Source organism: Anabas testudineus, chromosome 19, assembly GCF_900324465.2.
Source record: "Anabas testudineus chromosome 19, fAnaTes1.2, whole genome shotgun sequence".
Taxonomy (NCBI): domain Eukaryota; kingdom Metazoa; phylum Chordata; class Actinopteri; order Anabantiformes; family Anabantidae; genus Anabas; species Anabas testudineus.
The window spans coordinates 15,647,727-15,660,661 of NC_046628.1; the positions used below are offsets into that span (position 1 = coordinate 15,647,727).

General features: G+C 41.9%; 2 protein-coding genes across 2 annotated transcripts in view; one reads left to right on the forward strand and one right to left on the reverse strand.

Moving 5' to 3' along the window:
- Nucleotides 1-1,250: 1,250 nt before the first annotated feature.
- pdk2a (pyruvate dehydrogenase kinase 2a) lies at nucleotides 1,251-7,966 on the reverse strand. The gene is made up of 11 exons (XM_026350796.1): nucleotides 7,700-7,966; nucleotides 7,096-7,237; nucleotides 6,511-6,582; nucleotides 6,145-6,329; nucleotides 4,908-4,997; nucleotides 4,684-4,761; nucleotides 4,212-4,288; nucleotides 3,996-4,094; nucleotides 3,189-3,299; nucleotides 2,738-2,851; nucleotides 1,251-2,548 (listed from the first exon to the last, which is right to left on the reverse strand). Exons 1-11 carry the CDS (start codon nucleotides 7,815-7,817, stop codon nucleotides 2,405-2,407), a joined length of 1,230 nt encoding a protein of 409 aa, XP_026206581.1. The 5' UTR covers nucleotides 7,818-7,966; the 3' UTR covers nucleotides 1,251-2,404.
- Nucleotides 7,967-12,505: 4,539 nt separating this feature from the next.
- Nucleotides 12,506-12,935, forward strand: part of tbkbp1 (TBK1 binding protein 1) — a 44,830-nt gene continuing 44,400 nt past the window's right edge. Inside the window, exon 1 of the mRNA XM_026350795.2 lies at nucleotides 12,506-12,704. The gene's annotated coding sequence lies outside the window, so the exon portion shown is untranslated. The remainder of the gene's footprint in view (nucleotides 12,705-12,935) is intronic.

The window sequence follows — 12,935 nt, forward strand, 5'->3', positions numbered from 1 at the left end:
GGAGAGTTTATCGGCCTTTTGTTTGTAGGAGATAGTGAGGAAGGTACTGTTGGATTCTTTCCACTCCTTGATGTAAGCTGGCGGCCTGGGAGTAAACACTCTGGTTCAATGTCCTTATTTAGAGCTGCTGCCACGGGCCTGTTGGCCCCTATAAACACGAGACCGACTGTAAAATGATCCGTTGACATCTGCCGCCAGCAGGATCTTAGCAAACAAATAAGACTGGCAAACACACACACACACTTTAAGGGCTGCCAAATGTGCATCCATAGAAGTGCCAGACAATACAGTACATTTTTAAAAAGTCAGCCTGCGTCATTCGCTCCAGCTTGGTATATTGTTTGTGCATTTCTTCACGGGGTTTGTTATCAGAAACCTTCGAACTTCGTTTTATGTATGACCATTTCAATCATCCACTTTTAAAGATGCAGGTCAATGGGATTTTCTCTTGATCAAGTCAAGTTTCAGAGATTGTTGCAGACAATAGAAGCAAAGTTGATGCTGAAGTTCAGATTCAGGCTTAATGCAATCAATCATAAAGTGATCTAGTGATGTCCTCAAGAACCAGAGCCACCAGTACCCCGCCCACAGAAACAATGTGAATCCCTTCACAACAGATCTGAAGGGCTGCTGAACTTAAGGAGCTGGTTACTGTTGTCAAGCATCAACAACAATGCATCACATTTTATAAGCTCCCGTCAAACTAATCTACTTGTGTATCTATTTTCTTCTGAAATATAAAATGTGTTATAGAAACCAGTTTGCTTTTCATTGATGCCATTACCAACATGTAAAATGTAAGTTGCCCCTTGAAAATATGTGACACGAAATGCCAGCAGAAGCCGGCTATTATTAGATTTCCCTCGGGGCTCTTACCCTTTAGCATGAGTCTCACGTGCCTCTGACCTCAAACGACAAGCCTGTGACTTTCTCTCATGCTGACCTCTGTCTTACTTGGCTCTTTTTACTCACAGACAGGGGAACACAAGTGGAGTGGAAACAGACATAAGTATTCCATAACCACATATGCAATGAGATTATCTTTTTTTTGTGCCTAAGGGTCTGGAGCTGGAATAGCTGCACGGTGAAGTGGGTGAACTTGATCTTGTTGAACTTCCCCACGCTTTGTTTTTCCTCTCTAACACCATAGGGATCCTTAAATACTGATGTACACAATCAATCATTCCGGTACACATAATTAGCTGCTGTCTAAACCCACACAGAGCTTACAAAATAATAACAGGAGCATATTTGATATTGAAGTTGTTCTTTTTAATTGTATTTACAGTATTTACAGTCATTTCAATCTAGTGCAACTATAAAAAATAACCTTTCACATACTGTATGATTAAGATAAATATAATACAAAAGGAAAGATTTTCAACACATATGGACTCAGGGAGTTTTTTTCCTCATATGGCACAGTGTAATAAATGATCTGAAACTGGCCTTGTGTCTTATTGGATAACAGGCTGGTGGAGGGTGCACATGACACATACTGCCTTCTGGGATTTAATAATAGAAGCGTCATGAACTATGCTAAAAGCATTAAACCCCCAACACCAGTCTGGCCGCTTGCTGTAAAATGTGGTCCAGAAAACTGAGGTTAAGATAACACTGTATCTTATCAGTGAGTGCTAATAGAGTGATGACATCTGTAAAGCAATATGAAAAACCTGAACAAACACCCAAAACCAAAGCACATGATCAGTCAACCTCAAACTCAAACATTTGTTCAAAGCTGCGAAGCCAGCAGTGCTACAGTCCCTGAAATTCACCAACAGGCAACAAAAATAATCATTTGAATAGTTCAAGTATTTCCGTGAAATGAGCCTTTGGGTGAAGATGCTACTGTAAGGCTTGGGTGACGTCTCCTCCAGAAGATAGGATCTGGTTGCCTATCAGTTGTTCAACAACAGGCTCCACCCTGTTTAACTGAATACCTCCGCATGTCCTTCTTCAAACATCTGCTGTAAAACCTTACTACAAGTGCAATATCTGAAACTGGAAAACATGAAACCTGCTGTTATTCTTTGTCAGTTCACTTATTTTTACACCCATCACATGCTGGGTGCTTCCTGTCGCTCCCTACCTGCACATGACACTGGACTCCGTGTCCACACACACTCACTCTCTGTTGATCCTATGCAACACCGGAGCTGCATCTCTAAAATCTCAGAGGTGACTGTGACTATTAGTTTCTGTTAGTAGCTGTTTTATGTTTGAATATTTTCTTGATAGAACCCAGAAGGACAACAGGGACTGAAAACAACATGAACATGCTACTGCTAAAACCAGACTGCACTCATCTGCCTTGGCAGATGACGACATGGGAATATAAACGACAGATTTTCTGGAGGCTTCTTGCTACGCAGGCATGAAGCACAAAGCATGGAGGACATTTTCACTTGGCCACCTTATAGGTGCTCAGATCCAGGGGTTCTTTACTGGGTATACACCAGTCGTCAGCCTCTTGGCTGACTTTGTAGTTCTTCACAGCAGTTTTGTTGTACACTGGCAGCCTCTCGATGGAGTCTGTGGACAGAGCCTGTAGGAACAAAAAACAAGATGTAATTACAAATGGCATGTCCTACCTGAGCTCCATGGGTCTGCAGAGCTTGGTGTGAGTTTGACAAAACCGTCATAAACCAGACTTCTGTCTATGTTACGTGCAGAACAATTTCAAACTCTTGGCTTCCTATCGCAGCTTCATGCGTGGTCACCATGTCTGGCTCACCTTCAAGAAGATGACAGCGTCTGTGCCGTGGCCCTCCATGGAGAAGAGCTGCAGGTCGCCCTGGAAGTACCTGGCGTACAAACGAGAAATGGGCAGACCGTAACCGAAGCCAGCCTGCAGAGAGAGAGAGAGAGAGAGGAGATCGAGGGTATATGAGGACTTTGTTCTTCCATGGAACAAACAAGTTGTTTGCCAAGTTGGTTTTGTGTATCGTCTCGGCCATTTCTTGAAAAAGCTTGGATTTGAATAGCAAAGCGGCTCTAAATAAAAGTCTAAATGAGCATTTTGATGTGTGTAGGCTGTGCAGAAATGCAAACAAATGGCACATGCTGCAATAAGGAGTGTCTTTACGCCTGCTAACAAAACCTATATTTGTTTTTTAATGCACGTAGGAGTGCAAATGAGTTAATAAATAAAAACCTGCTTCTCCACCGCCTGTATCTCTACTTACCAGTGGAGTGCGTGAGTGGTCTCCTATCTGTGGAGCAGGAGCAGTGGAGTACATGTAGCTGAAAAGGTTCTCGATCCTACGGAAGGGGACGCCACCACCCCTGTCGCTCACCTAGGGATAGGACAGAGGCACAATGAGATAATGATGCAAGGTGCATGAACGATGCTGAGTCATGGAAACTGAAGAGATGATGCCAGCAGACAAGTGCGTGCCTGTCATGAACACTTGGCCTCAACTCAAGGGCGGGTGCTATGTGGGCGTTCTGTTTGTTTACTCCACAAGACGACCAGGCCCTGCTGCTGGACGATGGAGTACATCAGACAGAACATGTTTTAACCTCTAGAGCCCTTTTAATTAATTTAATGAATTAATTACAAAAAACACCATTGATCACTGGCATTCTTTTGTTAAATGTAGACGAAAAAGATTTCAGTTTCTCTTTTGCTACTACACAAAGCACAGCAGGCTGTAAACACAACAATCACTTATTATCACCATGTTAACGAGAGTACGGCAAGTAGAAAGCAGCCTATTAATCAACTGGAGTTGTGTTTGTGCCAAGCTCCACAAACTCTTATCTGTGGTCGTTACATGACAGACGCCATACATAATTAATTTGTGCATTAGAAACATATTAACAATGATAAAAGAGCGACTGTGAGGCAGTTTTAAAGCTCTAATCGACCTCATATTAGCACATTGAAGGAACCTCCTGGAAACATATATTTTGTCTGTGCTACACAGTCACTGTTAGCAGTTTCAGTATTTATTATAATAACCATAATAATCTTTTAATTTGCCACTCACCTTGATTGACATGTCCTCGCCTCCAAGAGACACCAAGACTTTTATCGGTGGGAGGTTGTTGCTGCTCTCATGGGTCTCAATGGTGGCCCTCATTGCATTCTACAAAAAGGAAAATATAACGTCATAAACCTCGATTTAAACCTGTTTCTATAATAAATTCACATCCATTTGAGTATATTAGTAGTGTATCATTACTGTACTGTATATCATTCATACCTTGAAGAGCTCAAACAGCATGTGATAAAGATGAGATGGCACGTACACCATGCTTACGGGATGCTTTGTCTTCTTGTCTGCACAGGGGAGAAACAAATAGTGTTTCTTAATTTCATCCACTTCATTTAAAATTAATTATTCTCACCACTCCTGGGTGCTTTTCCACCAGTGGCAATTATTCTGCTCTGCTCTGGTTTTATGGTTTTTGAGGATGGAGGGTTTGTGTGTGTGTGCTGGTATTGTCAACTCGGCCTATTAAGGCATCACATCAACTGCAAAGCTATAATTAGAGGCCTGTCAAGTCCATCTGGCTGAAAAATGCATAGAGTCACTCAATGTATGTACACACACAAAGGCTCGGCTCTATTTGCTCTTTAGTTCAGCTACAAGGATTTTTCCCCTTTGGGGTATGGGATTAAGAGTCAAATTAAGTTAGTATTTAAACTGCCAGATGAAATCAGTGTAAACTTACTGTTCATCTCCTGCAGTAGCAGATCAGGGGAGTGAAGATAGTACTGGTCACACAGCATCTTGGCACTGTGGAAGGCATCTGACCAAATGAAGGAACATAATAGTCTCATTACAATACAAAAAATATATAACAGAAAACATGTACTAATAAAAATAATGAAACATGTTTTTCCACATGTTTTTCAGGACCTAATATCAAACCCATCAAACTTCAGTCATATTTACCTTGGACAACATCTCCAACTTGACATTGAGGATCAATGCTGCCGATTGTGCTCGGGTGGACAGGGTTAGTGGTGCCATCGAAGATAAGAGCTACAGAGAACAACAAATGTCAAGCCATGAAGAGCCGAGAGCGATCATCAGCATATCGAGTTCAGGAATAACGAAACGCACACAGGATACAAATATTCACAGTTAGAAAACCTGTTAGGTAAAGCCTATTAATTTCTCTTCATGAAACAGGAGCTTTGAAACACTGCGATATCACAAGAGGGATCAACAATCTTTTGTTTTGTTTTGCATGACTGATGACATCGTTACAAGCTCTCGAGCACAACCCTGAAGAACAACAGTACCTCAAAGTACAGTCCTGCTTATCAAGCCTTTGAGTCTACTCTGGACTAGATGAAGAATACTACGAAAACATGGAAGTCTCCTGATTCACATCCATGCTGGAGTAAAAAGAGGAAGAACATTAAAGCCTTGCTTTCCTTTTGAATATGAACACATTCACAGCTACTCAAAGACTCCACAGGCGGAGATGTCAGCTTTGAGTGGCAGCCTAATCGATGTCCCTAAAGACATCACTATAGTTGACACTGCTTGGTAGAGAGTAAACATTTTCTCAAAAAACACATAAATGCACCATTAAGTTAATGTGACATTGAGTCAGCATTGAAATAACCATCTACAGCCAAACAAATGTGACAATTAACGTGACAAGATGAAGGATAATTATGTAAATTGCCGTAACTCATATCCCATTTGCTTCTGTCTGCATGTGTTAACATCCCAACATACTTTTGTAACAAACATTGCACAGATATAAAAAAGTTTTGGTTGCGTTTCCTCCAGGTTTATGGTGTGCAGTCTAACTTGACTAACTGCTCCCACACCTCCCAGCAATGACATCCCACACAGAAATCTGTAATGGATGTGACAATAAAGTTTGGAGGGCGACATGTTTTGAAGGATTATTTCTGGGGAGAGACTTATTTTTTCCTGTGGGTGTCGAACAAGTGACAGAGAGCACGGTGAGCATAATAATGTCAAACAGCCGGTATGACAGAGTGATTTTTATGTGTAATCTAGCTCGGGGAAATGTGAAACTCCACACACTGTGTTTCCAAACATTAACTGTGAAATAAGTCTCAAGCTGCACCAGCTGCATCCTGACAATCATATGAACATCATATAAAAACTGACAGTGACGCCGAACTAGAACTAGACTGCTACTCACTGTGCTGGTTGATGAGCATGCGAATAGAAATCCGGCTCGTGTAGAAGCGGTCCAGAAAGTACTGGATGTTCTGGTTAGTGACCCAGTCCTGGGGGAAGGCCTCTTTGTACTCGATGATACCCTGGGCCATGGTCGTCACCACATCGTTGTGCCTGTTTCTGATGGTAATTAAGGCATCAACAAACCTGACGAGGAAGGAAAAGGAAGGATGGGGTGTAGACGATATAATGTTCTAGTTATTATACATTTATAACAGCTAACATCCTCCACACTAGGTCAAAACATATATGTACATTTTTTAATTGCTCATTTGTTCATAACTAACAGGATTAAAGTATGAACCTAGACCAAATACTAGAAACTTACTCTCCAAGGACTTTGTGATCATCAGGATTCTTGTCTAGGAATTCAAGAATCTCCATTAGACTCTGGATGTACCTGAAACATCAGAAATAAAAGCATTTACACACATAAACATTCAGCAGTTGCAGAACCTTTATAAATTAGGGTACTGGTTTGAAAAACGCTGTGCTTTTTCAGTCTTTGCAGGAATATTTGTGTCATTGTGAATTTCTCACAAAGGCAAGAGAAGCGGGCCGTGCTGCAAACAAGGTCATGTGATACGTGACGAGAATCTAGGGTAAAGTTCACAGCCGGCGCACCTCCTCCCCCTGCACAGAGCAGAACTGGAAGCCGTTCAACTCGGTCAAAGGCTGCTTTTGTAATTCTGTACATGACGTTATCACGGTGGGGAAATGAAACATCCCACTACATGGCAGTAAACAAGTCAGCAGCTGTGACTGTTCACTTCTCAATCAGAGCTCCAATGTGCTTTTAATAGATCGTTCCAGGACTAACGTGGTGCTCTTCTGTTTTGGCACAGTGGAAATAAAACCACAGTCATTGTTGACATGTTTGGCAACTTAAATCACATTTCCTGGTTTGGCTTACCAGCTGTGCACCATTTGCACAGACGGGGTGCTGAGCAGCTTGTCAGGCAAGAGGTTAATTTCCTTCATTATGTTGGAAAGTCTTACAGGGAGCTCCTGTCTCAAAAAGGCAAAGGACGTCTTCTCACAGGCGTTGATTGAACCTGAAGGAAAACAGAGAAGAGGAGCTCACTTTTGATTCATGTTGCAGGAAAACAACACTTTTTAATGCACCAATAAATCTGTAAAACTGTTTAAAGGTTTGGTATTAACATTACTACTAGAAGCCACTGATGGTTGGTTATTGCAGGAATATGAGGCACTATATGGTGTAAATGCGCATAACCTAATGCTGTGCACGCACCCTGGACTGTTTGCACAGGGAAAACCCACTGGTTGGGGGTGAAAGCAGAGCATTGAGTCCCTGTGTGGCCCACAATGTGCAGCCTGACCTTGTATCTGACGCAACTCTCTGCACTATGAGCACTATGCTGCTGCAGCAGATGTTCAGTCGTGCACGGTGCATTGTTTATTTACTCACTAGACACAATGAGCACAATTAGGCAGCCCCCCCCCAGTACATGACAAACCCCCTGCACCCCTCGGAAACGTGGATCATTACTCACCGAAATCCAGAAACTGCTTCATAGAAAGAGGTGAAGGAGAGAATTTAGAGAAATGCTCGATGTGTTTGGGAACACTGGCCAAAGCGGCGTTTTTCATTATAAACCGAACGAACTTCATTATAGCTGTGAGTCTGGATCCTCGCTCGTCTCTTCAGGGTTCAAGTCCAGGATTCAGGTCCAGGATTCAGGTCCAGGATTCAGGTCCAGGATTCAAGTCCAGGATTCAAGTCCAACGCCAGCGCGAACCTGTTATTATTACCACCGGATGAAAACAGGGAAGGCAACAACTGGAAGGTGACGAGCTCCAGCCAATAGGAAGACAGGAATCGTTATTCGTGCTCGACACTGACCAATAGGAAGCGCCGGGGGGAGGGTTTAGTTCAGTTTGGACACCACGGTTTGATTTTCATTCAGGAGGCTGTTGTGTCCTGTTGTGATGACATGAAAAGGGATTTACTAAGTTTAAATTGGACAAATATGCCAATTATAGATCCTTAGTGAGCCCATGCGTCGTTTTTTTATGACTTATAATTGAAATCATGGCAGCAGGGAACACACACGTCTGCAGCTCTGCAGCCACAGGGACACAGAGCTGCAGACTCCTTATGTTAGATTTAGACACTTTCCCATAAATTAGTTCAGAATATGCTTAATTTTAAGAGAGTATGTGGAGGTCTGCCAAGGCTGAGTAAAAAAATGATTTCTGACCTCCTCATTAGATGATTGCCCTAATAGAAAAGTACAAAAACCTCCTATAGCTCAGTGTCTGTGTGATTTGAGCAAAACAAAAACTCTGGACTGCGCTCAGGTGTTTTAACACTTTCATTCATAGGTGCGAGTTTTGTGTGTGAGTTTATATAATAATAATAATCATGTTGTTATAAGGGAACATGTGTAGATATGTTAGTATTTTATAGTATTGTATGATATGTAGCTTCAGTTTAATATTAACTCATGAAGGAATATGTGAGGTGATGCAGTTTAACAGCGCATAGCAAGATATGATCCTAATCTGGAGGATAACAGCGTCGGACAGACACCCTCTGCTCCTTGTTGATTTCTTTCCCTCCTGACGGACAGAAGTTCAGACTCTGTGAATGATTCTCTGGAAACCTGCCATGGTTTTCAATAGAAATGCCTTTGTCCGTGTCCTGGGCAGATCGCCTGTTATATAAGCGGCGGCTGTGTCAGAACAGTTTGGATTGTCCTTTTAAAGCCAGTCTCTCCTGACTCGACATAAAAACGCTCATTTACACTATTTGTAATAGTATGTGGGAAGGAACACAACCCTGAAAGTAATTTTGCAATGAAATGTCAGAAACCTGTTCAACAAAATATCACGTCTCGTTGCAGCTTTGCCAGCTCACAGAGCAGAATGAGCTGATCCCCGCTAGACAATATCAAAACAAGTATTAGTCATATTGTTTTCTCAGCTTTTTAGTACATTAGCTACATTCATGCTTGTAGAGATTTGATCTTGTTTCAGTTGAATGTGTTTTGATCCTTAGTTAACATTTGTAATATAAGCTGCTTTATATTTTTTACTCTATGTCTTGCTTGCAACAAAGTCTAAATATAAATACCTTCAAGTCGACACATAACTTGTCACTTGTCATGCTACACATTTAAATCGGAGCAAAATATGTTGTCCCTCAGGCAAAGGTGGTTTTTAAAAGAGAGAACAAGACGTTGCTGTTGCTGTTTGACCACAAGAAACCGACAGTTAGAGCTACCAGTTCCTTCGAGGTTGAAGTTTGGCATCTGGACTGAAACAGATGTTGTTACTGATACATTCATGTGAAAGCACTGTTTTAATGTTGTATGCAGTTATATTAACTTTAACGGCCAATAAAGAAAAGCCACAGCTGATTTTGAAACTACGGCTATAAGTTGTGGGCTAAAAGCTTCACTCTTCTATTGTAATCACAAACTGCAGCCTGTCTTTTTGTTTAAAACTGGCCCAAGAGACACATCTAGTGGACGGTGCTTAACCAGTCAGGGGTGAAGGTGCCTACTGTCAGTATTTTTCTGCTCTCCATCAAACCACATTCCTGCCAGCAGTCAGCTCAGGCATGTAAAGTGCACATGCTTGGACATGCTGTCAGTGCTGTGCCATTTTGAAGAGTGACCAACTGGACAACGACGCCAGTGGAAGTTTCCTTTTTGCTGCAGGCCAAGAGGAGATGATGACAGCCAATGCAGTGCACCTGATTGCACTCCAGTTGGAAAGCAGTCCACTTTGTTAGAATAAAACATTTCTACTGATTAAAGTTTAAATCGAACTTTACTCACTGAACTCAATTTTCAGTTATGACACGTTTCTGCTTCCTGCTGTTCTGAAAAGACCAAAACATTAAATAATTAATCAGGACCATTACATTTGTACAATTTGTCTGATCGGTGTAATCATTACAACATTCACTGAGGTTTAGTTCCTATTCATGAATCAACTTAGAACGGCTGCGCTACATGAATACAGATTAGAAAAGATGTTCCACTAATCACGCTTTTGAATTGTGCTTTTACATGGTCATTATAATCACTGTGAAAGGAAGTGGCGACAGTGAACAATGAAAAAAACGTACAAAGGGAACAAGAGATGGAAGAAAGAAAACTTGAGTGAACAATATTTCAAAGGCTGATAGCAAAAGATGTTTTAGATGTGTTCATGTATTTGATTCAGGATGGACCCAGATGGTTATGATAACTGGTCCTTAACAGGAATCACTCTAATGCTTCTTTAAACAACAACATAGTTGATATTTAGTAGGTAATTCAATCCAGAGCCAGAAAACACTGAACTAAAGGTAAGAAAACAAACAATTCAAATGAATTTTAAAGGACCTTAGAAATAAACATCTAAGGTCAAAATGAAATTAACATGGGACCCAGTCTAAGAAATAACAGCACAACATGTCAGGAAATCATATAGATAAGAAACTTTAACATAAAAACGTTGTCATTCAGTTAAAATTAGACCCACAAACAGCTCTGTTTCATCAATACGATTGAGTGCACAGCTGTTTTTGTCCTTTGTGTTCCAGGTCAAACAGCATGAGGCTGCTAAACATGCAGAAGCAATTCAGCAATCACTTAGGTAAACTGCTGGATACCATGTAAGCTAATCCACAGCAAACGCAAAAACACAGTGCCTGGGTGCTTTTATTCATATCAGTCATGTTGTTATGTTTCTATAGGATACGACTATGAAAACCACAGATTACAGCAGCACAGAGACTGAAAACCCTAAACCTAACTACCTGATACATAATATTTCCATTACACTGGCTGCAAGACATCCAGCAGCTGGTGCACACTACACCTAATACTACAAGTAAAAATATAACTTATAAGATAACATGATACTATAAAGAATAATATACATGGAAAAACTAAAATACGGCATAAAAGGTCACACATAAAGTTGTAATAGTACTTGTGCATGTAAAGAGCTTTGCGTTCTCCCGTCCTCTGCTAGTAACGTGTGGCCTTTTGTCAGTGTTTGCTGTCTTGTTCTGCTTGAGTTAAACACACGACTGCAGAGGAATGAACCTCGATAATTGTGTCATTTAATTCTCAGATGACACAGTTATCTTGGGCTTAATGCACAAGAATAGCACCCCATAACTGTACGGGGGAGTTGTGAAATGGAGACATCAGAACCATCTCACGCTGAATGTAAAAAAGATGGAGGAGACAGTTTTTGATCCCAGAGGCACAAGACTGTGGTTATCCATCATGAATCCATCACTCACATGTGCTCCTGTGGGACTTGACAGCACACAAACCTGGGAGACTCATATCTCAGAGTTTTGTTCCTGAAATGAGTGAAAAGGCTTCATTTCTTACACAGGAAGAGTCCTGTAGTCCTGCAGTGTGTCGTAAGATTCAGGAGTTCAGAAGAGGTTGGTGACCTTTCTGCACATGTCACACAATCAGTTTGAAAGATCATTAAGGAGTTAATTAACTAGCATGAGAAGGTTGTTTAGTGCGGTGCTAATAAGACTCCCTGAATCAGGCTGAAGCGGGTTTAAGTTTTAGATGTTACAAGACTCTTAGTGCAACATGATGCCATGAGACCAATCAGACATAATGTTTGAACACATATTGTGTGGGTCACACATGTGCTGCTAAAACAGCATCAACTGGGAAGATTTAGACGAGACCATTGGATGTATCTGGAGAAGTTATTTGGAGCTCCTGTTTACAGTGTTTACAGTACAGAAACAAGATGACAATTTAGCATTCTTTGCACAAAAGTGGGGCAATGACCCAAATTATAGCTGTAAGAGTGAAGGTCATGAAAACGGAGGAGTTAAATATAGTCGTGGATTAAAAACGATGCCTCGACCCACTCGTCTTCTTGTAATTTGGCAGCTTTGCCAATTCTAGCCACACACAGACACTTTTTCTTCACAGTTTGGAAAACAGAAGGTGTGAAGAGTTTTCATGTATAGAGGATGCAGCCATTGGTTGAGCCATGTGGCTTTAAATGTAAGCTGTTGAATTGTTTGCATAAAGCCTGGGCTATAAATACACTGCAGCCTGTTTGTGTGCTGTTTAGAAAATGTGAACAAATCTGAATTCCCGAGGGACAATATGATCTAAATCTGATCATTAGATCCCTGATCCTTCCTTCAAGTTGCTGAGAGACCCGTTGCCTTGGTTCTCCCTCTTAAAAGCAGGGTGACTCAGTCAGGAGACATAAATGTTCTCGTTAAGAGGAGAAGCTGACGCTCCTATTCCCGCGACATCATCATCCCACACTAGTGGAGCTCCACGGTGCGCGATGTGATGCTCAGTCTTGCACAGTAGCAGCTACAGGAGGCGTGCTTGTGCCAGCACAGGAGCACAGGAGCACAGGAGGAAGAGCGGAGCAGCGGTCAGGAGGCTGTTAGCGCGCACTGGACACGCCGAGAAACAGAGCGCTTTTTCGGCGGTGCTCTGCCCCCCCGCCTCCCACCCACCCGACCGATGGCATCTAGGGATCGATCCACGGGAGCGTGTGAGTTATCCTCTTTATTCAATCCGTGCAGGGTCTTTCATGTGGCGGATGCAATGTGAGCTGGAGATACAGAGCAAACGGGATGTTTCACATCTAACGTGGCGCATCACCGCCGCGTTTTAGTCGTCGCGCCGGAGCACAACCTCGTCTTGAAAAGGGTTAAACACGGCGTGGTGAGAGCAAATAAAACCCTCACCACACACTGTTTATGTATTGTACGTATTTGCAGCG